The sequence below is a fragment of the Pseudophryne corroboree genome, chromosome 6, assembly GCF_028390025.1.
Source record: "Pseudophryne corroboree isolate aPseCor3 chromosome 6, aPseCor3.hap2, whole genome shotgun sequence".
Classification (NCBI taxonomy): Eukaryota; Metazoa; Chordata; class Amphibia; order Anura; family Myobatrachidae; genus Pseudophryne; species Pseudophryne corroboree.
Genome location: NC_086449.1, coordinates 326,520,606 through 326,547,419, shown reverse-complemented (window position 1 = coordinate 326,547,419; position 26,814 = coordinate 326,520,606). Strand labels below are relative to the sequence as shown.

The 26,814-nt window shown below is 43.8% G+C and overlaps 1 protein-coding gene across 1 annotated transcript in view; it reads right to left on the bottom strand.

Moving 5' to 3' along the window:
* The window catches only part of LOC134932173 (uncharacterized), a 138,214-nt gene that overhangs the window by 97,217 nt on the left and 14,183 nt on the right, over window positions 1-26,814 (bottom strand). Inside the window, exons 5-11 of the mRNA XM_063926340.1 lie at window positions 21,880-21,969; window positions 17,677-17,789; window positions 16,680-16,697; window positions 12,599-12,684; window positions 9,819-9,919; window positions 7,616-7,759; window positions 2,188-2,304 (exon numbers count right to left, since the gene is read on the bottom strand). Coding sequence (XP_063782410.1) covers window positions 2,188-2,304; window positions 7,616-7,759; window positions 9,819-9,919; window positions 12,599-12,684; window positions 16,680-16,697; window positions 17,677-17,789; window positions 21,880-21,969 — 669 coding nt within the window. The remainder of the gene's footprint in view (window positions 1-2,187; window positions 2,305-7,615; window positions 7,760-9,818; window positions 9,920-12,598; window positions 12,685-16,679; window positions 16,698-17,676; window positions 17,790-21,879; window positions 21,970-26,814) is intronic.

The window sequence follows — 26,814 nt, the reverse complement described above, 5'->3', positions numbered from 1 at the left end:
GGCACCTAACCCCTAGTTTTCCGTACTTGTCCTATATTGTCTTGAACACTTAGTGCTGTTTAGCTCATTTGTTTATGTACTCTGTAATGGGCGCTGTGGATCCCTTGTCTAACCGTATAAATAAAGGATAATAATAATCAATGTCACTTTTACTGGAATGACTCAGGCTTACTAAATCAAAGTGAGGACATATATACATGAGTACCAGAAGAGGCCTGCCTGTGTGTTGTGTGTAATAAATAAACCTATTCCCCCACAATCTATATTGCAGTGTCTGTGAGTGTCACTATTGCCTCCCTCCCCCAACCCCCTGCAAAAAATGCATTTCCTCTAATAATAATAATAATAATAATAATAATAATAATGCACCCTCTCAGTGACTCTGTGCAGCACACGCACTGGCACAAGATCAAGCATGCTAAGCATTGCAAAGTTCAGGTGCAGTGTTAGTAATACATGGCACATATGACTAGATGTCCCCAGCTACCTCAGCCAGTGGCAAACGCAGGATTTCTAGAGGGGGGTTTCCAAATGCAGTACACACTCTCCCACTCTGAGGAACGTTGGAGCAATTGTGGGAGTCTGGGGGAGCGGTAGAAGAACCTAGTAAAGACCCTGGACATTAATGTATACTGTATGGAATACAGTATTAATATTTAACACTATAGATGGTCTATAGTATAGGCTGTATCACACATTTAAATAATATAAATAAGTAGTCAGGAAAAAGATTAAACATATCATAATAAATAAATATTACAAACATAATAGAACCAGTCCTGCACTTTTTAAGCACACATTCTCCCACCTCATGGTAAGGCTCCTGTCTTTTCTTCCTGGTAGCTACTCTCTTGTCCAGTGTACTGATTGAGGATTCACACAGCAAACTTGGTAGAAGAAGATGCTACCACTGGGCACGTGCAGCAGCTCTGCTCTGTCCCTTAAACTGCATTATGTGGTGGTAGCTCTAGTTATCGTGTTATATACCATTGCTATTGTTTTCATAATTTGAACCACTTGCCAAGAGGATAGGGAAATCCCCCCCCCCTGCGTTTGCCTATGACCTCAGCCCATGCATCCTGGCACCGTGTCACGCTGCTTCTCCCCAGACAGGATAGGACCAACCTGCACACGAGTCCTAGCAGGCTGCAGCCTGATTTGCACACAAAGGGAAGTCCTTAGCTCTTACTCGGGTTCCAAGGAGAAAGTTTCCATGCAGGAGTGTCAGGAGCTATCTGCGGTGCTCTACATGCTCCCCTCATGCAGCGCAGGGAGGGCCAGACAGTCCTGGTCCCCAACAATCAGCCCCATTCAGTGGAATGTGAGTGCAGTCCTGGGTCCTAGTTTCTGATGCATCTCTGTCACCTGATATACATGTCGCCCACTCACACCTCCCCCTCCCTGCAGGCAGCAATGAGTTAGGGTACAGCCCAAACCTTACCCCCCACATCTCTGTCTACTACATACCTCTGCAGCAAAAAATTAAAAAAGCTGCTTTGTTATGGTGTGGGCAACCTGCTGTGCTGCCCCCAGCAAGTGGTGCCCCTAGGCATGTTCCTAGTGAGACATTCACCACTGCTAATGCTTCTCATGTGCTAGACATGCCCCCAGAGAGCAAAGCCACGCCCCAGCATAGTGTGGCTACATCCCCATCCTGGTGTGACTACGCCTCCTTCATCCTAAGCATCTATGTAGGGGGTCCCAACAGTGTCGGACTGAGGCATACAGGGCCCACCGGGATATTGCAGTGGTAGGGGCCCATGTTTAGAGGTGTGGCCAGTCTCCTGAAGCCACATTGCTTTGCCTAACCATGAGAGAGTGCATGTGCTGGGCTCCTTGATAAATATATATAGTAAATACGGCTAATGCATGCATGATAATGTATCAGAGTAATACACCATAGTCCTGTGCAGTATAAGGTAACATGTATAATGTAAACTTCAAGTGCACAGTCTGGAACCTTATCCATAGTGGAGAGGAAGAGGGGCGCCACCCCAAAAAGTCAGTGGGGCCCACCGGCGGTTTCCCCTGTACCCCTGTGGGCCGGTCCAACCCTGGGTCCCAAGAAGTTGCTGTACCAGCGCTAGAAATTCCTCTCGGTCACCACATCCTACCCTACATGTTTTAGAAACTCTGGCAGTCATAATGCAAGGACTTCTTATAATCCAAACACATTTTCTCACTTACTATTATGGATGTTTTCTCAGTGATTTCCATAGAGTCCTCAAGGACATTCTGTTCCCCTTCGCTGAATGAAGTAATGTCTCTTTCACCATCTCCGCACATGGACTCTAGAACTTCCCACTGAGAAAATATGGTTAATACTAGTGATGTGCACCGGAAATTTTTCGGGTTTTGTGTTTTGGTTTTGGATTCGGTTCCGCGACCGTGTTTTGGATTCGGACGCGTTTGGGCAAAACCTCCCTGAAAATTTTTTGTCGGATTCGGGTGTGTTTTGGATTCGGGTGTTTTTTTACAAAAACACCTCAAAAACAGCTTAAATCATAGAATTTGGGGTTCATTTTGATCCCATAGTATTATTAACTTCAATAACCATAATTTCCACTCATTTCCAGTCTATTCTGAACACCTCACAATATTATTTTTAGTCCTAAAATTTGCACTGAGGTCGCTGGGTGGCTAAGCTGAGCGACCCAAGTGGCCGACACAAACACCTGGCCCATCTAGGAGTGGCACTGCAGTGTCAGACAGGATGGCAGATTTAAAAAATAGTCCCCAAACAGCACATGATGCAAAGAAAAAAAGAGGTGCAATGAGGTAGCTGTGTGACTAAGCTAAGCGACCCAAGTGGCCGACACAAACACCTGGCCCATCTAGGAGTGGCACTGCAGTGTCAGACAGGATGGCAGATTTAAAAAATAGTCCCCAAACAGCACATGATGCAAAGAAAAAAAAAAGAGGTGCAATGAGGTAGCTGTGTGACTAAGCTAAGCGACCAAAGTGGCCGACACAAACACCTGGCCCATCTAGGAGTGGCACTGCAATGTCAGACAGGATGGCAGATTTAAAAAATAGTCCCCAAACAGCACATGATGCAAAGAAAAAAAAGAGGTGCAATGAGGTAGCTGTGTGACTAAGCTAAGCGACCCAAGTGGCCGACACAAACACCTGGCCCATCTAGAAGTGGCACTGCAGTGTCAGACAGGATGGCAGATTTAAAAAATAGTCTTCAAACAGCACATGATGCAAAGAAAAAAAGAGATGCAATGAGGTAGCTGTGTGACTAAGCTAAACGACCCAAGTGGCCGACACAAACACCTGGCCCATCTAGGAGTGGCACTGCAGTGTCAGACAGGATGGCAGATTTAAAAAATAGTCCCCAAACAGCACATGATGCAAAGAAAAAAAGAGGTGCAATGAGGTAGCTGTGTGACTAAGCTAAACGACCCAAGTGGCCGACACAAACACCTGGCCCATCTAGGAGTGGCACTGCAGTTTTCTAGCGAGAGGATGAGTGCTTCCATCCTCATGTGAATCTGAACCACTAGCCATGAACATAGGCCAGGGCCTCAGCCGTTCCTAGCCACTCCGTGTCGTAAATGACATATTGGCAAGTTTACGCTTCTCATCAGACGCTTTTAATTTTGATTTATGGGTCATTTTACTGAACTTTTGTAGTATACTTGACGACACAGAGGTAGAGCAGTGGACTACTGTACCGTACTGCTATATATATATACTGGTGGTCAGCAAAATTCTGCACTGTCCTCCTACTATATACTGCGCACAACTAAAATGCAGCACAGGTATGGATGGATAGTATACTTGACGACACAGAGGTAGAGCAGTGGACTACTGTACCGTACTGCTATATATATATATACTAGAAAAGAAGAATCTGTCAAGGTGTCCCGCGTGTCGCGCAGTCTAAAAAAAGGGCTGCCTTATAGTCCCCGTAGCCAGAAACGGTGTTTCTCCAAAACACCACAAATTGTTAGACAAGAAAAGAATTTTGGCTGCTGGTACCACCAGGCGCCTACATGCAATATATGTCCAAGTGCTTACGTGCAGAATGCATAAAATTAAAAAGCATATATACAACCCTTAGGTCGACGTGAAAGTCCAGTTCTCACTCCTCACACTTCCTCCTCTTAATATGGTAGCATGTAAAACAGAGGGGAGAGGAAAACCACATGTGCAGTACAGTAATTTAATAACATATACACACATACATGGGACATGGACAATCACAATAAGAACATAATAAAAGGTGCAGGGTAATAAAATTTCCAAGTGTGACAGCCACAATGGGATTGCAGAGCAATTACCAGAGAGTCCGAGAACCCAAAAGAGTCCTCAAACAAGTTCTTTAATTTCCAGAGTCCGCCCGGGCAGGAGCTGGAAAGTCCCTGGTCATTGGAACTGCAGACCACCGTGAACGCTGACCACAACTGAAGTACGCCAACGCGTTTCAACTCCCGTTCCTGGAGTCTTTCTCAAGGCTGGATATTACCTGCATACTCCCCATCCAAATATTTAAACATTTCTGTAGCCAATCACAAGTAACGTCATGACAAATTTCTCCTGTCACTGCGTGTGCGTGCCGCCGGGTTACCATGGTGACAGGAAGCTCCTCTCCGTCGCTTCCGTCTTTATTTTATTGAGTGCAGGTGTCACCTCTTTTATATAGGGCGAACCACTAGACCCCTTAAAGTACGTGTAAGCAAACACTGTAGGAACATTAAGAAGAGTTTGGAGTCTCATGCCCTGTCAAACCACTTTAAAATGCATCATAAGAGCTCCACAAGTGGGATAGCTAGATTTGGAGCTATTAAGGTGGTTAAATGCGGGCCGCGACATCGGGATGTTGCTACACTTTTAGCTAAAAGCGAGATGCATTTTATCTATGAATTTAATACTTTGCATCCTATGGGTCTTAATAATGACTTTGAATTGAAGTGGTTCTTGTGAGGTTTTTTAATCTGGTTAGTTTCATACTAGCCATTGTATTTGTAATTAGATTTTGTGTTTTATTCTATGTATTTTTCTATTTTTAGAATTAATTTACAATTCTGCTGTTGAAATCACCAGACATATATGCTGGACGAATATTTTTTGTAAAGGATTAAATACTGAACATTTGGAGCCGTCCATAACGGGTTTTGTTGACAGCGTAACCATGACAATAGATACCGGGACTCGGAGGCAGCAAAGACGCGCTGCTAAGAGAGGCGGGCCGGCTAGTTACTATGACAACTTGACGGAGGGCATTGTAACCGGAAGTGACGTTCCGCAATATCGGGTTACCATGGAAACAGCACCACAAACCCGAGGACGGAAGCGACGGAGAGGAGCTTCCTGTCACCATGGTAACCCGGCGGCACGCACACGCAGTGACAGGAGAAATTTGTCATGACGTTACTTGTGATTGGCTACAGAAATGTTTAAATATTTGGATGGGGAGTATGCAGGTAATATCCAGCCTTGAGAAAGACTCCAGGGACGGGAGTTGAAACGCGTTGGCGTACTTCAGTTGTGGTCAGCGTTCACGGTGGTCTGCATTTCCAATGACCAGGGACTTTCCAGCTCCTGCCCGGGCGGACTCTGGAAATTAAAGAACTTGTTTGAGGACTCTTTTGGGTTCTCGGACTCTCTGGTAATTGCTCTGCAATCCCATTGTGGCTGTCACACTCAGGGCCGTCTTTTCGTATGGGCTCAATGGGCTCTTGCCCAAGGGCCCCATGAGTATAAGGGCCCTAGGCTAATAGCTGAGGGTCCCCTCTTTCCATGGGTACCAGATTTTTGAAAATCGGCCCTAGGAAACCAGAGATATCCGACTTCAAAGCAGTGGTCCCCATCCAAGCCTGTTAGTTGCTCTTCCAAGCCAGATATCTTAGGTTCTGTCTGACATAGAGTTTTTCCGAGGGTATACTCCAAATGCTGGGACTCTCCCCTTTCAGTGGACAATGGCAACTTGGCCCTACTATGCCCAGAACCAGAGATATCTGCCTTCAAGCAGCCGGTCTCTGCTCCAGCTCCACACGCCTGGTATGCAGTTTTATATTTTCATTGGAGGACTGCTCTAGTTCCTTAACGCTGATCTACAAGTCCCCAGCACCTCCTGAAAGGTGAGTCCCTATAGTTTTTATCCTATTAAAAGCTAAGAAATCTATTACCAGGAACTTGAGATATCTGCAGTCAAGCAAGCTGCCCTCACACCAGAAAATGATATATATTAAGCCGCACAACCATCCACTCCTCCCCTACGTATTAAACACCCCCTACCACCCTGAAAGTCATGTATCAGGGCCACTTCATCCAGCACAATGCCCCATTCTACAGTTTAGTGTTCTCCCTCCTGCCCCATCTGTGCAGTAAAGGAGTAATTAGCAGAAATTACTGCTCCAGGTTCTACATGCTGAGAGGAAGACAGAACAACCCCTACCGCCCGCGGGACATCAAAGCTGCCACTGATAGCACCCCCCACCCCTACTGCTGGAGGATGGGTAGGGGCCCCAGTGCTTTGCTGTGCCCAGGGGCCCACATTACTGTTAAGACGGCCCTGGTCACACTTGGAAATTTTATTACCCTGCACCTTTTATTATGTTCTTATTGTGATTGTCCATGTCCCATGTATGTGTGTATATGTTATTAAATTACTGTACTGCACATGTGGTTTTCCTCTCCCCTCTGTTTTACATGCTACCATATTAAGAGGAGGAAGTGTGAGGAGTGAGAACTGGACTTTCACGTCGACCTAAGGGTTGTATATATGCTTTTTAATTTTATGCATTCTGCACGTAAGCACTTGGACATATATTGCATGTAGGCGCCTGGTGGTACCAGCAGCCAAAATTCTTTTCTTGCTATATATATACTCTTGGTCAGCAAAATTCTGCACTGTCCTCCTACTATATACTGCGCACAACTAAAATGCAGCACAGGTATGTATGCATAGTATACTTGACGACACAGAGGTAGAGCAATGGACTACTGTACCATACTGCTATATATATACTGGTGGTCACAGCAAAATTCTGCACTGTCCTCCTACTATATACTACAATGCAGCACAGATATGGAGCGTTTTTCAGGCAGAGAACGTAGATATTTTCAGCACACTGAGCACAGATATTTGCAAGCACACTGAGCACAGATATTTGCAGCACACTGAAAACAGAAACTGAGAGAACGCAGCCACGTCCTCTCGCTATCATCTCCAAAGCACGAGTGAAAATGGCGGCGACGCACGGCTCCTTATATAGAATACGAATCTCGCGAGAATCCGACAGCGGGATGATGACGTTCGGGGGCGTTCAAGTTAACCGAGCAAGGCGGGAAGATTCAAGTCTGCCTCGGAACCGTGTAAAATGGGTGAAGTTTGGGGGGGTTCGGATCCCGAGGAACCGAACTCGCTCATCACTAGTTAATACACCAACGTGATTTAATCAATCTACTGATAGTATAAGACATGGCCAAGTCCGGCTTTAGTCATTATTATATGTACCAGCCTATATTTAGCCTGCCCTAAATGAATTACAATAAGAATAGTACAAAGTTATCACAGGTAATTAAGATAAAAAATAAACATGTTAAGAGGGGACTTGAAGTTTCTGTAATCAGCAAGTTGACACATAACTGTGATATCACCAACCTGAGTGCTGGCATCGGTAAGCTGCTCTATTCCTACTGCAGCCCTACTACCAAGCTCCTCCAACTTCCCTGCCTGTCTTCTGAGTTCAGCCTCAAGAAGTGACCGTTGTGTTGCGGTTTCATCTTGTAGACTTTGTAGACTTTTCTGGAAACAGAAAATGGTTGAGTCTGGGAGACAAAGCAAGTGCAAGGGTGAACAAAAGGATTGCGATGTTGAAGATTACAGGAGAAAATGAGCTAAATACGGGACACTGCTTGTTATGTTAAGCAGCAAAGGGAGGCATCCATAGCCGGCTAAAGAGAGTATAACTATCACACATAGCCGCAAATTGTAATATGTATGTACTGTGGGATGCTGTAACATCTTACATATATCTGACTAGCTGTGACCACATGTATGGCCAAAACAAAAGTTAAATATGACATTTTATAACAGGTGGTGGGAATAACTGTAAAACTGTAAAACTAGCAATAATTGATATATTTGTGAATCTCTGAAATCACTAAATACTAATTTAAACTGCAGAGAGTGACACATACTTGTGTTACACACTTATCAATATTATTTTAATATTATTGCGATGGTGATTTAAGAAGGATTGCGCAGTACTTTAATAGGCAGCTTTCATCGCACAGACACAGCAAATCTTTCTTTGGCTGCGACTTAAGGTGGGTACGCACTAGGGCCCTCATTCCGAGTTGTTCGCTCGCAAGCTGCTTTTAGCAGCTTTGCACACGCTAAGCCGCCGCCTACTGGGAGTGAATCTTAGCATAGTAAAATTGCGAACGAAAGATTAGCAGAATTGCGAATAGACACTTCTTAGCAGTTTCTGAGTAGCTCCAGACTTACTCGGCAACTGCGATCAGTTCAGTCAGTTTCGTTCCTGGTTTGACGTCACAAACACTCCCAGCATTCGCCCTGACACTCCCCCGTTTCTTCAGACACTCCCGCGTTTTTCCCAGAAACGGCAGCGTTTTTTCACACACACCCATAAAACGGCCAGTTTCCGCCCAGAAACACCCACTTCCTGTCAATCACATTACGATCACCAGAACGAAGAAAAAACCACGTAATGCCGTGAGTAAAATACCTAACTGCATAGCAAATTTACTTGGCGCAGTCGCAGTGCGAACATTGCGCATGCGCAATTAGCGGAAAATTGCTGCGATGCGAAGAAAATTACCGAGCGAACAACTCGGAATGAGGGCCTAGGTGATGTGCTCAGCGAGCGACATCGCCTACTGTTTCCCTTCCCGGGCCAGGCTGCCCGAAAGCGGGCATACACACTGTGCGATGTCGCACAGTGACATCATGCCGATGCCGCCTGTAGCATGCAGCTTTGGACGATGAGTCCAAATTGAGCTGCATGCACGGTCGAGACCGATGGTTGTTAATGACCCACGGGGCCATGCATCGCTCGTCATCAGCTGCATACACACCAGGCGAAATAATGCACCACCTACTGTAAAGCAAAGATGATAGAAGGAGGCATTGTGCCTTTATATGGTCAAAGAATTACTTGTGACTGTGTTACTGCCCTTTTTAATTCACAGTGGAGAGCGGACTGTTTGGTTGTTAAAATTTTTGACAACCAAGTATTTGCAACTACAGACTACCTGTTTAAATAATCTATATACAGTTTTAGCTCAAACTGTTAAATCAGATCAGTATGTTTCAGTTGTGCAATCAAATGCACTCATTGGCCAATAGTATCGTCAGTAGCCAATTCTAGGCTTTTTTGGTTTACATCTAATTGTGTTTGGTTAAGAGAGAATGTACACACCTTAAAGTGACAGTGCATTTAGAAGTCAGGATCTTGTATCCTCAGACGTCTGTTGCAGGATTTATTTCGAGACCTGGATGTTATCTTTTGGATAATTCCTGCTGACCATGACTTGCGTCGTTATCATCGTTCTGTACCACTTGCCATGACCAAAGTTTTCACTTTGACATTTAGCTTCTGATTTTCTACTGCTTTTGTGAATGTCTTTTGCCCTTTCATTGGTAGCAAATTAGCCCTACTGGTCAGCGACTAAGGCTGTGTGCACAAGTAAGGGGGTAACAGTGAATGTATTAGGTTTTTTTAGAAGTGGGGCCACTAACAACAACTAGCCCTATGAAAGTGTCTTACCTGTTGGTATCTCTGATGATAACCATTGCATTACATAGCTGAACAGTTTTATCAACCATAATGTATATTTACTTTTGTGGCCTGCAGCTGGCTCTTAAAGTGTTGGATCTCCAGCATTCTCAACTCATTCTGTTTCTGGAGTTCCTTCATCTGCTGGTCTTTTAATGTTAGATCTAAAAAGGGTGATGGTAGGTTAGATAGGATTAGTGAAAGTCACACAGCACTGACATTTTACTAAATCTGATGAGAAATTGCTCCGTCACCCCCACATAGACCACCACCTTTCTTATTACATTGACAGAACACCTGCCTAATCTGTTTCCTCCCATTCAAAGGTTATTGAAAATTAAGATTTAAAAAACTGATAGCAGGTAAACAGATTAAACATGGACATTTCTGGAAGACATGTTATTATTATATAGGTATTCTGTAATATACTGTATAATTTGATCTTTATTCTTTCCTGAATTAAGGAGGGTATTTATGAAGGAATAGAGCAGAACCAAATGCTAAATATAGTATTAACGGTACAATCATGGAAACTACTGAGGAGGAAAGGGATCTAAGAGTCACTATTTAAGGGGACATAAAGGCAGGTAAGCAATGTAACAAGGCAATGAGGAAGGCTAGTCAGATGCTTGGTTGCATAGGGAAAGGTATCAGCAGCAGAAAGAAAGAAGTGATAATGCCACTGTATAGGTCATTGGTACGGCCTCATCTGGAATGCTGTGTCCTGGGGCTAATTCAGACCTGATCGCTAGGCTGCGTTTTCGTACAGCGGGCGATCAGGTCTAAACTGGGCGTGTCGCACGGGTACAAAGCGGATCGCCGCTCAGCGATGGGTTTTTGCGAAGGATCCATTCGCACGGGCGTTCGCAAGGAGATTGACAGGAAGAAGGAATTTGTGGGTGGCAACTGACCGTTTTCTGGGAGTGTTTTTAAAAACTCAGGCGTGTTCAAGTGTTTGAAGGGAGGGTTCCTGAAGTCAATTCTGGTCCCAGACAGGCTGATGTGATCGCAGCGGCTGACTCAGAGACTGCTACTCAGAGACTGTACAAAATCTTTTTGTACAGCTCTGGTATATGTGTTTGCACACTTGCAAAGCTAAAATACACTCCCCTATGGGCGGAGACTATGCGAACGCAGGACTGCAAAAAACCCTAGTGAGCGAAAAGGTCTGAATTAGCCTCCATATCTCCAGAAGTATATAAATACATTAGAGAGCGTACAAAGAAGGGCAACTAAAATGGTGCATGGCCTACATCACAAAACTTACCTGGAAAGACTAAAAGATCTTAATATGTATAGTCAGGAGCAGAGAAGGGAAGGGGGGACATTATAGAAACATTTAACTATATCATGGGTTTTAACAAGGTACAGGAAAACATTCTTCAAATGCAGAAAAATATACAAACACAAGGACATGCACTGAAACTGGAGGGAGCTAGGTTCAGGAGGTATTTAATAAAAAATGACTTCATATATAGGGTAGTGGATAGGTGGAATAGCCTCCCATCAGAGGTGGTTGAGGCTAAGACAGTAGAGCAAATTTAAAAATTCTTGGGATACAAAAATTCTTCCAAAGAACTAAGGATCAAATAGGGTTGAGGTTACCAAAAGTTAAAAAATGGGCAGACTAGATGGGCCAGGTGGTTCTTATCTGCAGTAACATTCTATATGTCTATGTTTTAACCTTGGCAGTACTGACAAATGTGGGCTGAACCCTACTGTAGTATTAAATGTAATAGAGGTACACTGGTATGGACATTGAGGCCCTGAGTGTGTTCCTATTATTACATACTCTCTAGCATCTCTAATTACACCTACTATATTACTCTCTTCTTCCAAACTTCCAACTTCATTGTAGTTACCAGGGCTGAATAAATGGATTGATGCTAAACCGTACAATTCCTATCAATTGTTTAAGCCTAATTAGCCGCCATAGTAAATTAGGTGGAATGGTCAGGAACAGAACACTGCTCTGGATCATTTGTCTATCCTGCTATAGATCAGATACATGAGTGTGTATATTAATACAGCTATTGCTATTTGTTAATTCCTCTTGCTGGGGATATACTACACCTGATGCATTCCATGGTGCACTGACGGCATTGTGCTTGTGCGTGTTCAGTGTCGCTGTTGAGCCGCTTGACCACGCCCACTGAACCCCCATGATTGGTGTTTTCTGTGTTGAGCTTTTGCATCCATGGAACTTTTTACTATGGGTGTTATAAGGAAGTTACTATGTGAACTCCTGGGTGTGCAATCCAGCATGGCTACTATCCCAGCATGGTGTATATGATTGTCCTCACCTGATAAGCTGCACCTGTTACTTATTTATGGGCTCTAGTTGTTTGTTTTTTTACCCATGATCTTTCCACTGGAGTGGTGTTGCTAACCATGAAAAAGTCCAAAATGGGACTGAAACAGCAGACACTGGTGGTAAACAATAAAGCACTGTACTGCAAGATTGATACAGCTGGAAATGGTGAGTGCCCTCTGCCCTTTTATTTCTTTATATAAGCAAACAGCACAGTGAGTGCAGGTAGTAATATATATATATATATATATATATATATATATACACACACACACATGCATACATACATACATACATACATAATATAGAAACACACACCCATTTACATGCGTATTTGCATGTAGTATTTGTATCAATCCAGACTAATGCCAAGTATGTATTACAGCTTCTGCAAGTCATGTGTAAAAACTAAACATGAAGCCTGGCAATGGTTTCACTTGGCACCGAATGTGCCATTCTAAACTAAAGTAGGACACAGACTGTAATGTACACAGAACGGAATGTATAACAATGTAGCTTATGAACACCGCACCTTCCTTTGCTTGCAGTAGCTGGTCAGTGAGCTGCACAATGTCTAGTCTCGTCTGCTCCAACACTTTCTCCAGCTTTTTCCGTCCCCTAGAGGGTAAGATCCGAGTTACAGATGTGTCCTCGTACACTGCTGCTCAAGTTGTAGCACATAGACCCCCTAGTGCGCCAGGTCCCAGGTGGCTGAGAGTCTTTCTTGCTCAAAATGTTTATTTTGCGTAAATAAAACAACTGGGAGCATAAACAATACTGCATTGCTAGCTTGCACTGATCAGTATGATGTGTAACAGTTGTATATCTGTGTGCGAATTAGTCTGAATCTGTACATAGTGGTCACAGCTTTTTCTCATGCCAAGTTCCGCTGTACCTCATCTGCAATTTTGTACGTGCTTACAACCAATTCCTGTGTGGGTAAAGTCACAGCCATCGTCTCCGTCTCTAGTACACATAGGGTTGCCACCTTTATTCTGGAAAAATACAGGATGGGAAAGGGAGGGCACGTCCTCTCAAGAAAGTAGAAAAAATACTAAGCATGGAACTGCGCGCTGCAATTAGGGGCACCGCACATTGTAAAGGGAGACTTTTGTCCCCCCTCAGCAGCTCTTTCAGTAAGAGGAGAGCCACGCGGTGCCTGAGCTGCTGTAATCCTACATTTGTGGTGTGGCGTCACCGCTGGGCCTGCCGGTGATTGTGTGAGGAACTCCGGGTCCAGACAGCATGATCCTTATAGGTGCTCAGCCTCTGCGCATTGCAATGTGCACTGTCAGTCACGCTTCACGCAGCAGTGAGCAAAGGCTGAGCGCCTGCTTGTCAATCAGGACTCGGAGGCGGAGCTCTGCCTCACACAGTCACCGGTGGGCTGCAGATCTAATATTGGGGCAAATTCCATCCTACAGGACAAAGTATGTTGCCTCCAATTACGGGAATATCCTGTATTATACAGGACAGGTGGCAAACCTAATTACGGGTGTAGTAGGGTATGCTGGCTGCCAGGCACCCGGCGGCCAGCATACCGGCGCTGGAATCCCGACCGCCAGCATACCGACAGCTGGGCGAGCGCAAATGAGCCCCTTGCGGGCTCGATGCGCTCGCCAGGCTGCAGGCACGGTGGCACGCTACGCGCGCCATGCTATCTACTCTCCTTCCAGGGGGGTCGTGGACCCCCAAGAGGGAGAAAAGATGTCGGTATGCCGGCTGACGGGATTCCGGCGCGGTATACTGTGTGCCGGGATCCCAACAGCCGGCAAACTGAAGACCACCCCTAATTACTGTGAGTGGTGTTTCACTGTTTCTGTGATGCGAAAAAGATGCAAAATGTAAAGAGAAGTAGGGTATGCTACTGCCCTCGGAGTGTCTCAGTTGTGCTGGGCATCTCGCACTGTATAACGTATAGACGCTAAGTGTATCTGTATAGATGTATAATTGTTTCTTTTCAATACTTTGTTATTTAATTGCTAACAATTGCTTATTGTTTTTTAAATTAGATCTGTGTGTTTATTGTTATCAGTAGCAAAATGTGTGATATAAATAATACACATTTTTTTGATCAAAAAGAAATATAGATACACAGCGATATTATTTAATTAATGCAAAGATATAAATATCAAGCAATAAAGACAATTTAATATGCAAATATAAAAATAAATAAAATAAGCAATCATTAGCCTATGAGTTAGGGAATAAAACCTGAATTTGGGCAAGTCTCTGGGCATATGGTTGAGCCATTACTGGAGAATTAAATTTCTGAACAGTTCAGTATTAAGACTTATGGCCAGAGCCGGCCATAGGCATAGGCAAACTAGGCAATTGCCTAGGGCATTTGATATGCCTAGGGGCATCAGCAGCTTCTGCTGATTAAAATGATATGCGGCATGCCTATATTCTGTGTGTAGCATTTCATATGCAGATACAGCCACAGTCTCACACAGTATATAGGCATACTGCATATCATTTTAATCAGCAGAAGCTGCTTGTGCACCCTAGTCACATTGCAATGCAAATAAGATGCATTTTCATAAAAAAGGTGTGCCCAACGTTAGTATTGAGGCAAGATTTATGAGGACACATCTGTATCCAAGCAGAGGCAGAGGTCACAGTGTTAGTGGCAGTGTGAGTGCTGTGTGCATGTGAGTGGGTTGGTTGTGTAGTAGTGTTCGGAATATGTGTAAGGAGCATTATGTGTGTCATGTAAAAATGCATTAATAATGTGCAACATATGTGTAAGGGGCACTATGTGTGTTATGTGTAAGGGCATTAATAATGTGCGGAATATGTGTAACAGGGTACTACTGTATGTGTGTCATTATGTGTATAGGGGCACTAATAATGGGCAGCAAATGTGTAGGGGGCACTACAGTATGTGTGTCATTATGTGTATAAGGGCATTAATAATGTGCGGCATATATGTAAGGGACATTATGTGTAAAAGGGCATTAATAAAGGTTGTCATAATGTGTAAGGCGCATTATGTTTATAAGGACATTAATAAGGTGTCTCATATGTGTAAGGGGCATTACTGTGTGGAATTAGGTGTATAAATGCATTACTAATGTGTGGCATTATGTGTATAAGGTGCTCTACTATGTGGAGTTGCATATAGAAAGGGCACAACTGTGTCATCTAATGTGAATAAAGAGCAATAGAGTGTGATGTAATGTGAATAAGGGGCTCTACTGTGAGGAGTAACGTTTATAAGGTAAAGTGATACTACTGTGGGATGTAATATGAATTATGGATACGATTGCATGATCAAATGTGATAAAGTTGCAGTACTGTGTGGCGTAATTGGAATTGGGGTTACTATTGTGTGGCCATGCCCCTTGCCAGCAAAAACACACCCCTTTTTGGGCTGTGCGCCAAAGTTGCAAACTGTTCCTATTTAAAATATAGGGGGTACAAACACCAAAATAAGTACTGCTATAGGTGAGGGGTGATGGTGCTGGGAAAGAGGTGCAAGGTCAGAGGCGGAACCAGCGGTGGTGCTAGGGGGCACCAGCCCAAATTTTGCCTAGGGCATCATATTGGTTAGGGCCGGCTCTGCTTATGGCCCATTGTGGGCAACAGTCCTGCTATGGAAGCAATTACCGGCTCTGTGGTCAATGAATGGAATCCAGTTTGACGATGGTCCATATGGCAGCGGTATCCAATGCAATGTGTATGGAATCCTTGGGCCTAATTCATACCTGATTGCAGCAGCAAATTTGTTCTCTAATGGGCAAAACCATGTGCACTGCAGGTGGGGCAGATGCAACATGTGCAGAGAGAGTTAGATTTGGGTGGGTTATATTGTTTCTGTGCAGGGTAAATACTGGCTGTTTTATTTTTACACTGCAATTTAGATTTCAGTTTGAACACACTCCCCCCAAATCTAACTCTCTCTGCACATGTTATATCTGCCTCCCCTGCAGTGCACATGGTTTTGCCAATTAGAGAACAAATTTGCTGATGCGATCAATTCTGAATTAGGCCCCTAATCCACAATTGGTATGCTGGAATAGAGTACGCTGTCCTCTTAGCAATAAAGGTATTCCATCTGGAGATGCCCTCCGTCCTGACCCAGATCACCTAACTCGTTTCGCTGCACCTGGCAGCTTTATCATCATAAGCCCAGAGACTTGCCCATCAATTTCAGATTTTATTCCCTAATTCATAGGCTAATGATTGCTTATTTTATTTGTTTTCATATTTGCATATTAAATTGTCTTTATTGCTTGATATTTACAGTATATCTTTGCATTAATTATATAATAGCGCTGTGTTTCTATATTTCTTTGTGTCTTTGGGAGACTATCTCCCGCGTTTCACCGCTGCCTGGTAGAAACTTCTCTCAGTAGCGCCTGTGGTGGTTTATATACTTGTTATATACTATTTGCATCTACACATTTCTTTGAGCATTCTCCTTCGTTGATGCTGCAGATTAATGAGCTGTTTTACAATAACTAATACAGAATTACCTGTGTCAGTGTTTCAGATCAGTTACATCACTAAATGGGTTGTCACTTTCTACTTTGATTTAGTATTTAAAAACTGTTGCATTCAGGAACAGCTTCTTCTAACTCACTTTTGTTACCTAGTAAATGGCATACCTGTCCTGTGAAGATTTCCTGCAAAACATAAGCAGAGAGACACATCTGGTGATCACTGATATGAGATGTCCTTGCACTCACATATATTGTGCTAGAAAACCAATGGAGCATTTACACTATGGTGGTCATTCTGAGTTGATCGCTAGCTGCATTCGTTCGCTGTGCAGCAATGAGGCAAAAAAATGGCACTTCTACGCATGCGTATGCGGCGCAATGCGCACGTGCGTCGTACTATTGCAACGAACTATGTCGTTTCACACAAGGTCTAGCAAAGCTTTTCAGTCGCACTGCTGGCCGCAGAGTGATTGACAGGAAGAGGACGTTTCTGGGTGTCAACTGACCATTTTCAGGGAGTGTTCGGAAAAACGCAGGCGTGCCAGGAAAAACGCAGGCATAGCTGGGCGAACGCAGGGCGTGTTCGTGATGTCAAAACAGGAACTGAACAGTCTAAAGTGATCGCAAGCGCTGAGTAGGTTTTGTGCTACTCTAAAACTGCACAAAAAAACTTTGCCGCCGCTCTGCGATCCTTTCGTTCACACTTCTGCTAAGCTAAAATACACTCCCAGTGGGAGGCGGCATAGCTTTTGCATGGCTGCTAAAAACTGCTAGCGAGTGAACAACTTGGAATGACCCCCCATGCTCTTATTCTTTACTATTGGCCTCTTATTAATAGATCCCTGAAAAATAACATTCCAGATGGCTGCACAATGTGGACTGCGCATATGCAAGTGTAGGCTATCCGAAGGAGAAAGACCACAGCTCCCTTTAAATAAAGGGGATAAAAGTATCCTGCATTATTTGGATAAATGCAGGAGATATTTGTCTTGCTTTAACAATGTTTTATATTTTTATTATATTAATAATATGTCGATAACATTATTAGAAGTACCTAATAGACCTTTGAGATCAGGCCTGCCTGCAAATAACACTTATAAGATCTCATTTTCTGAATGTATTAAGCCATGTGACACAATGATTCATGTTGCTTCTGACTCACCATTTACCCTGGGTTCCTGCAGATAGTGTCTGACTCACATAATTCATGATACCAGTGTGAATATCAGCCAGACGGGACATTGCAGCTTCTGCAGATTTCACTGCTCCAGTTACCTGCAAATGCACAAATCAAGCACCACCAAATAATAATTCTGTAGTCTCAGCTTTTGGTGACTTTACTACTATGCAGAGGCGGATTGGCCATAGGGTTTACAGGGAAGATTCCCGGTGGGCCGACGCACCCATGGGGCCTGTTTAGTTTGAGGACATGTGGTCCTTTTTATAGACATAATGAATAAGATGTACAAAAGGGGGTGAATGGCGCTCGTGTGTCTGGGTACTTTGTGTGGGCTGCAACCTGTGGATGAAGCACCTCCAAAAAATACTTCACGTAGACAATAATGATAATGGGTTTTCACAGGTGCGCCTGGTATCTATGGTGTCTGTAAAGAGGTATATAGTGGTTTGATTCCTAAAACAATATGCAATTTGATGTTCTTAACACAATAAATGACACAATATTGATACTGAAAGAAATGCAATAAACAGTATTAAAGTGAAAACACTCTGCTTTTATTCTATAATGAATATAAATGCTAAGAATGGAATAAAAAGAAAAAAAGGGGGGGGGGGGTTAGTGGGTATGCAGATTTTCCTCTGCTGTCAAAAAACAGCGATGGAGTTCCTTGTTATAAAGGTAGAATTTTCTATAATGCTAATCACTTCAGAATGGTGGCGTCCCACCTCTGAGTGAATTAATATACGTGCAGAATGAATGTCCAGAGCTTCGGGTGAAGTAGTTAAATGTCTTTGAATCCGGTAAACGAAAAAAGGACCAAGAAAAATATGTGGGGTACCCCTAAGTTGCCGCTGGCGATACGGGGTCAGGGTAGGTGAGTGCTAAGGTAGTGAGGACTCCGGACAGGCTGTGCCCCTCTACGCCCTGGACCACCCTGATGTCGCTCTAATGAGCGTAACACGGTGCCCTGGACAGAAGGGGAACAGTCATGAGTCTTGGAGAGAGAGGTAGGGGCTGCTTCTAGCACAGTTAGTGCTGTCCGCTGCGCCTTCTCCTCTCCTACAGAGTCCCTTACCTGTTAGCTGCTCCGTCTCCTTGTCCCTCCGCCAGCGGTCTTCTCCGTGTCGGTCACGGCCCGGCATTATCCCGCACTTCTGGGTTGGTCTGTCCGCGTGACCAGTCTCGGGTGACTCCGGGTCCCGTCAGAACTGACACACAAGAGGACAGAACTGCTCCACAAAAGAGAGCGCTAGAATAAGAGACCAGAAGGACCAGAAGGACGGAGGACGGAGAAGGTGACGAGAGTTAGACGGGACCCGGAGTCACCCGAGACTGGTCACGCGGACAGACCAACCCGGAAGTGCGGGATAACGCCGGGCCGTGACCGTCACGGAGAAGACCGCTGGCGGAGGGACAAGGAGACGGAGCAGCTAACAGGTAAGGGACTCTGTAGGAGAGGAGAAGGCGCGGCGGACAGCACTAACTGTGCTAGAAGCAGCCCCTACCTCTCTCTCCAAGAGTCATGACTGTTCCCCTTCTGTCCAGGGCACCGTGTTACGCTCATTAGAGCGACATCAGGGTGACCCAGGGCGTAGAGGGGCACAGCCTGTCCGGAGTCCTCACTACCTTAGCACTCACCTACCCTGACCCCGTATCGCCAGCGGCAACTTAGGGGTACCCCACATATTTTTCTTGGTCCTTTTTTCGTTTACCGGATTCAAAGACATTTAACTACTTCACCCGAAGCTCTGGACATTCATTCTGCACGTATATTAATTCACTCAGAGGCGGGACGCCACCATTCTGAAGTGATTAGCATTATAGAAAATTCTACCTTTATAACAAGGAACTCCATCGCTGTTTTTGACAGCAGAGGAACATCTGCATACCCACTAACCCCCCCCCCCCGCCTTTTTCTTTTTATTCCATTCTTAGCATTTATATTCATTATAGAATAAAAGCAGAGTGTTTTCACTTTAATACTGTTTATTGCATTTCTTTCAGTATCAATATTGTGTCATTCATTGTGTTAAGAACATCAAATTGCATATTGTTTTAGGAATCAAACCACTATATACCTCTTTACAGACACCATAGATACCAGGCGCACCTGTGAAAACCCATTATCATAATGAATAAGATGCTAAATAATTTGCATATGTGAAAATTACTTTGCCACTTAGCCTGTGATTGCAGATGATCTAGTGTATGCTCTGTCTGCCTGCTTGACTGACATATAAGATTGAGTGAATAGTGATCGGGATACAGTTGGTGTAATAAGCAAGAAAATATATCTTTCTAAAGAATGATATAGTTTCCTAAATTCTAATGGTGTATCATATAATGTGCTCATAAAATTTAATTTGATCTCTTTTTAACTTCCTCCTTGATGCTGGACATGCCCACTATCTGGAAAGTCTTGGGGGGAGGGTGCTGCTGCCATGGCCCATGGCTAGACCTAACGTCTCTGGTGCTGCCCATGTGGGGCCACTATTAAAAAAATTTCCAGGGCCGCTTTTTGTTCCCAATCCGCCCCTGCTACTATGCTACCTCTAGTCTAAAATAGGGAAGTTATATGCTTAAACAGTGGTCCACAAACTTTCCCAATTCACAGCGCCATTAGACCATCAGCATATTATACAAGGCACCCCTAAGTAATGGGGGATATTCAGTTAGCGGAAGAGCTCTGTTGGAGCCTCACGCGTTTATACAAAGTGAGTGATGCCCCAGTAAATCCTTTGCTCGCACCTAATAGAACTGCAATCAGAACTGAGCTACATTAGTTTTTCCTACTGTAATATATGGACACAGTTGCCCTTCTGTTCGTGCTGCATCTGATCAGTCATTAGCATTAATCTTGCCTGTCACAAGCAGTTGAAGAGGAGTAATGAAGGGAAAAGTGGAGGATGAGGAGGGAGAAAGTGTAGATCAAGTAGGTTGTCGGAGCAAAAGGGAGAAAAAGGTACGTGGAAAAGATGGAATGCTGGGACAGTGGTAAGGGTCCACTGAGAGACATACATAAGGAAAGACACACATACACAGGGGTAGCAGAGACACACATTGGGCCTGATTCGGATTTGGAAGCAAGGCAGAAAAAGCACGTAAGTTTGTATTGGGAACAATACATTTTTCAATGCAAGGGGAGGAAATACATTTATATTTTTTCTGTGCAGGGTAAACACTGTCTTCTTTTGCATGTAGTCCACAAATGTTAGACAGCTTTATTTTTACACTGCAATTCAGATTTCAGTTTGGACCCCACCCAAATATAAATATCTCTGCACATGTTGCATCTGCCCACCTGCAGTGCAGCATTGCTTTTTTGGTTTGCTTCCGCATCTGTATAACCCCCATAAACAATGTGACACACAGGGAAGGGGTAGACCAGAGTCAGGGGAGGAGAAGGGAAAATACTTATGAATTCTTCCAGGAACCCCGGATACTGTGCAGAAACTTAATTTATCCTTGGTGTATTTCACTTGGTTGTCAATATAGATAAATATTTTGGGGGTATCCAATTAGCAGCGGTGAATTACTGCGGCTGATCTGTGAGCCACTGCAGACCATTCATATTATAAACTTTCTTAACAGGGAGAGGGTACCTGAAATGCTTCATCTCACACAGTGCAATAACTAAAGCTATTTTTATTATTATTATTCTATGTTAGAGGACAGAATAGATCCCTCCTCCTTCCCTGCAAGCTCCCAGCATGATTTGCTGCTGGCTTGAGATAATGGGAAAATCTGTAATGGTATCCTGCTGTCTTCCATGTTAGGGTATTGGGCAGATATGATAACAAGATAGCTGATCAGTAGTGGACTTCGCCGTAATAGAACCCTCTGTGGAAATTCATGTCTCTTTTTAACATAGACCAACTAAGTTAATGATGCAATATCACAGTCTATACTATTATCTGGGGTTGTACTTAAAGGGGGAATTCAAATAAATAATTTGTTTTCTAAGGCCCTTAAAGTAATAAGATAATATTTAGTAATTTCATTATCTTTTGTTTGTCTAATATACAAATCGCCTTGATTTTTATTTGGTGTTTGGCAGCAACTGCAGCACGTATGAGTGGATTTATTATTAGGTCAGAATGGAAATTATGATTTTAGTGTATCCCTTGGTATCAATACTAAACATTAACAATGTATTATATTTTTCCAAATTAACCACAGTCTTACCTGATATGCTATACCATCCAAATCCACATTAGACTGTCCGAGCTGGTGGTCTCCTTCCTCTCCTCCAATATTGGAATAGATGCTGAAAAACTGACAAGAATCTACATTACAAATGTAACTTCACATGCATGTGTATCAGCCTAGGTGCAGCAGCGCAACCACTTTGATGGTAGGAGTGCTGCTGCTAAGGGGGCACTTTCCCTTTCAGTGCCCCTTGCAGCAGTAATTGGGCTTCTGCTGGCAATGTCCAATCTCCAGCTTACTGAGTCTCCCTCTAGTGATCAGGCTGTGTGTATTCAGCACTACGGACCATAGCTAAGGATGCAATTGGAAAACTGTGTGGGCTCCTTTAGCCCATTTACAGCTGCTTCACCCAGAATTAAATCTGTAAGTTTATCATTTATCCACACATGATCCTCAAGCACATATCCAAACAATTGTCCCTTTACTAAATGGCTATACCCCGTGGGCTGGCTGGTGTATGCTATGAGCCATTAAAATGTGGATATTTCAGAGATACAGATAGGCCCACTTCTGCTCCACAGAACACTCCTGCTGGGGGATCTTTGGCAATTATACTAATTGGGACACTTTGCAAATAGGAAATGCCGTAAATTATTTGTATTATGACTAGATTATCACAAATCAAAATGATAAACAGGATTATTTTGGGTGGAGAAGAGATATAGGGAAGAGACAGAGACAAATAGAATGGTTCTGCAGATACAATGGCAGAACATGTGAGTAGTAGTCCAGGTGCAAAAATATAATTTGGGCCGCCCTCTTTCATCCCAACCCAAGTTCACAATGGGTGACAGAGTAAGGGAGGGGGAGGCCAAGGTTAACATAGAGAGGCAGAGGGTGACAGCCGTAGGCAAGGGGAGGCAGAGGGTGACAGAGAGGCTGTGGGTGACAGGTAGAGGGTGACAATGCTAAATTCCTATGTCGTATAAACAACCCTTATGAAGCTAAGAACACTGTACGCTGTTTACTTAAGAAATACCGTAATGGTACGCTATTTGCGTAACGATCGCTCAGCCGTAGGCGAGACGCTCAAGCGTCACGTTCGCTCACGGCCCAGCGATCACAGGACACGTTATTGGTTATGTCTAGGGGAAAGATTCGCTATGGCGTAGCATACACTCGAGACCACGAGGAGGTCACCAGCGATGCAGACGCTCACAACACTATACCTTGATATTAAACCTTATACCGACGAAACACACAGAATACCTTTAATGTGAGTACAGGGTGTAAATGCAACTTTGTGTAGCCTGACTACCTACAAAGCTGTTTGAGCGTCACCGACGCTCAAGTGAACACTTAACACTATAGTAAATACACAGATACTGTTTTAGGGTTCCAAAGCCTATTATCTGTATTATATCTAGTATACTTGTAAAAGAGTAACACAGTACAAATGATACACTACAATATAACAAAGACTTCCTAACCAAACACCTAACTAAGGGATAAACTACAATACTATCCTGGCCTAACACAATACAATACAATACTATAAAGTTTAGTCTAGGGGAGTTACGAGAGAGAAGAGAAAATAGAGAGAGAGAAATAGACTCAGAGGGAGAGAGAGGAATTGGCTCACAGAAAGACAATGATTACGGAGAGAACTTACGCACAAAGGGTATGATCGCCTGCGCCTCGATATCCAGCTCCCGATTATCAGCAGATAACCGTTGATGAGAGAGTGAGAGCTGGATGTGGTCGGCCTGCCTATTTATGCCCCACACACAATGCAATCTCCTGGTCCTACAATCCTTCAGTTTATTGGACACAGGAATTCGGCCCTGTACTGTAACCAAAGGTCATAGGTTGATTCATACAGGTGGGCTGTGCTGAGTTTAAACGGCTCAGGTGGGTGGGAAACTGGGTTTCCCGCCACATACCTGAGTATGGGTAAATAATAGAAATGGACATAAACTTCTTATGTTCATAACTATTCGCACGAGCGATTAATACGCTCCAAACCAACACCGGAATATTGCTAATTAAATACTCTTCCGATGGGTACCAAATACTGCTGTATGACTCCTGTTAGACCCTTCGTACAATACAAAGAGGGATTCCTCCGCTCAGGGACATTCTATCTAAACCAAACTTACAGAAACTATTGAGGGGAACATGATCTATAAACGACATTAATTGTGAACTTTTGTAACGAATGAGTCGCACGCTACGATCACATAAACTCTACCGTAAATGCGCATACTGCGCGTGCGAGTGCACGCTATTGCGGGTATGCGCTTCCACGGGAGAGCGTACGCATGCGCAGCACGGACCAGTGTGCGGTGCAAATATGGCAGTGTGCATTGAGACATTTTTCTGACTTCGACAGTCCACCCTTTGGCAGTCAATAATAACTGCCACAAAATATTTAAGGAGAAAAATGTAAGTCAGGGGTTAATTGATTTCCATGGTGGGGAAAGGAGGAAGAATGGAGTAGGTGTGAAGAGAGTATGACCTAGTGAGAAAGCAGGAGCATGTGTGTATGAGTCCATGTTTGGGGAGGTCATGTATCATCGTGCCGTACGTGTGGTAAATCAAGCTTCGAGGTATTGCGAAGTATACATTTGAATTCCTTCTTATCCTGTGGTACAGGTCTGTGGATGGGCTGTCAAACTCTACCGAGCTCATTTCGGCTGTGGTTGTAACACAATGGGGATGCACATTTTAGTTGATGATACATGAATTGGGGGGGGTATGTGGTTGCTGCTATCTGTGCCTGTATTCCCTATCGACTATGTGTGTTATTACCTGAGGGTTGCAGAGATGAAGATAAAGAACACTTACGAAAAATGCAATGATATTCTATGTCAGGTTAATGTACGTTCGTCGATTGAGGTCTTGATTGGTGTCGTTTGATTGCAGTCTTCTTCTTTGTGCTTTTGCTCATAAATCGTGAGTAAAGCAAACAACGTCCATGGATTTACAAAAAATGTTGGGCTAGCGTGATTTTAAAGTTCCTAGGGAAACTGGGGTACCCATGGCATTGTCCATAAAATCTTGTATATCAGGTCGTCTGCTCTTCTTCTTTCCATCTTTCCGTTGTCGGCCCCTTGGCTCATCAGGTCCTTCGTCTACGTGGGTCTTTGTACCTCGGAGGAAAACATAGAAATGGGTGAAAGACGGACCGTATACTCATTACATCATTACGTCATGGTTTCTAGCATTGGGTCATAAATCAAATCCAGGTTAATTACAGTTTCCTCACTCCTCAAGCTCATCACTTTCGTACTTTGTTTGCACCTCATTAAAGCCTGCCCGCATCTAAATATCAATCCAATAGATATAACGACACCCAAAATACATAGGAGAAACTTTCCAACATCCATTATGACTCCTTGAGCCCAGTCTCCTAAACCGGAGAACCAATTTCGCGGGTTCAACCATGACACCCAACCAGTCAGCTCATTACCTACAGCAGCAAGGGTGAGATTGTGTTTCCGACGAAATTCCCACTTTAATTGCAGAATATCGTCCATCTTTTGGTCTATGACCTCTACCGGATCCTCGGTGTTATTTGTGATATACGTGCAACACTTTATACCGTACTGTGTTGCCAATGTAACACAATATCCGCCTGTTACTGCTGTAAGGTAATTAAGAACCATCCTATGCTGAACTAGTTCTGTTTTGTAAGCTTGAAGTTCTCTTCCAGTGTATCTAAACGTGTCATCATACATTTCAGTGATATTATCTAACAAATTGGCGAGTGCGGAAATGTATTTATAATTCATCACTCCTCGAGCGGTACGAGTGAAATCTAACGCTACCAGAACCTGAATCCCGGTGGATTCATGGATAAGATCAGAGGCCGGATGCTCTAACCTTTCTGACAGTTGTCTTTTAACTCGGTGTTCGTAGTGAGTGTGAGTATAAGGAGCTTGGGCACCACGGTGTATGTCTTTCATTTTGTCATGTGTTACAGTCATCACTTCAGGCAATACTTTTCCAATATAACACAATCCTTCAGAGTTTGGGGCAAGCCACTTGTACGCCTTTCTCCCGCATATGAAATATGCATCATCGGGGAGAACATAAGGGACGGAGAAGGACATGACCATGTTACAAACCTTCCAGGTGAAATCTCCTGACCCTAATTCTTCCATCTGTCTAATACACGTATCAGTCTGTATGATATGTGCACAGTATCCTGGTGATACCTCTCCCACTTTAGTAATTCTATTTCCTAAGGTATACCTATACCGGAAAGATTTTCCTCTACTGGCTATGTGGCGTACAAGCTCTGTATCTGTAGGCATTCTATCTGCTCTGTGTGAAAAGGTCATGGTAAGGTTGCTCCATGACACTTCCCAATTTCCCGGTTTTCTGGGATTGGAGATGTTAAAACATAAGAGGGACCTATCCACATGGTATTGGTGGAGCTTCAAACTAGGAGGGCTGGAGATGTTAAACCTCCGGTCCACCGGTCTCCCACCACTTAGCTCAAGTACTTCCCCTAACGTTAAAGGAAATGGTACTAGCCCTGATTTGCTGTGACCCTGAGGTACTTGAGAGCATACCCAACAATCTGTTTGGTTCAACACGTTACCCACTAGAGAGTGATAGTCACTCAATGGATGCCGGTCCATATGGATATTAAAACTAGATTGGCATTTCTTTATGCATCCATCTTCAACCAGATTATCACAGAGCCTACAGATACAATTTTCCTCAGCTAACAATCCATCACAATTTCTTCTATCGGATCGTTTTCTGATACTCGCCTTTGCTTGTTGGATTGGTTGATCTTGGAAAACTACGCCTCCATCATCATAATCGGAACCCATTCCAGAACCTCTCTCGACCTCTATGGTACTCTCGCCGGAACAGACTGCTCTGGTCAACATCATGGTTAACATCAAAATCCGGATCACAGTCTCTTTGGGCAAGTCCATCTTTGAGGAGGAAATG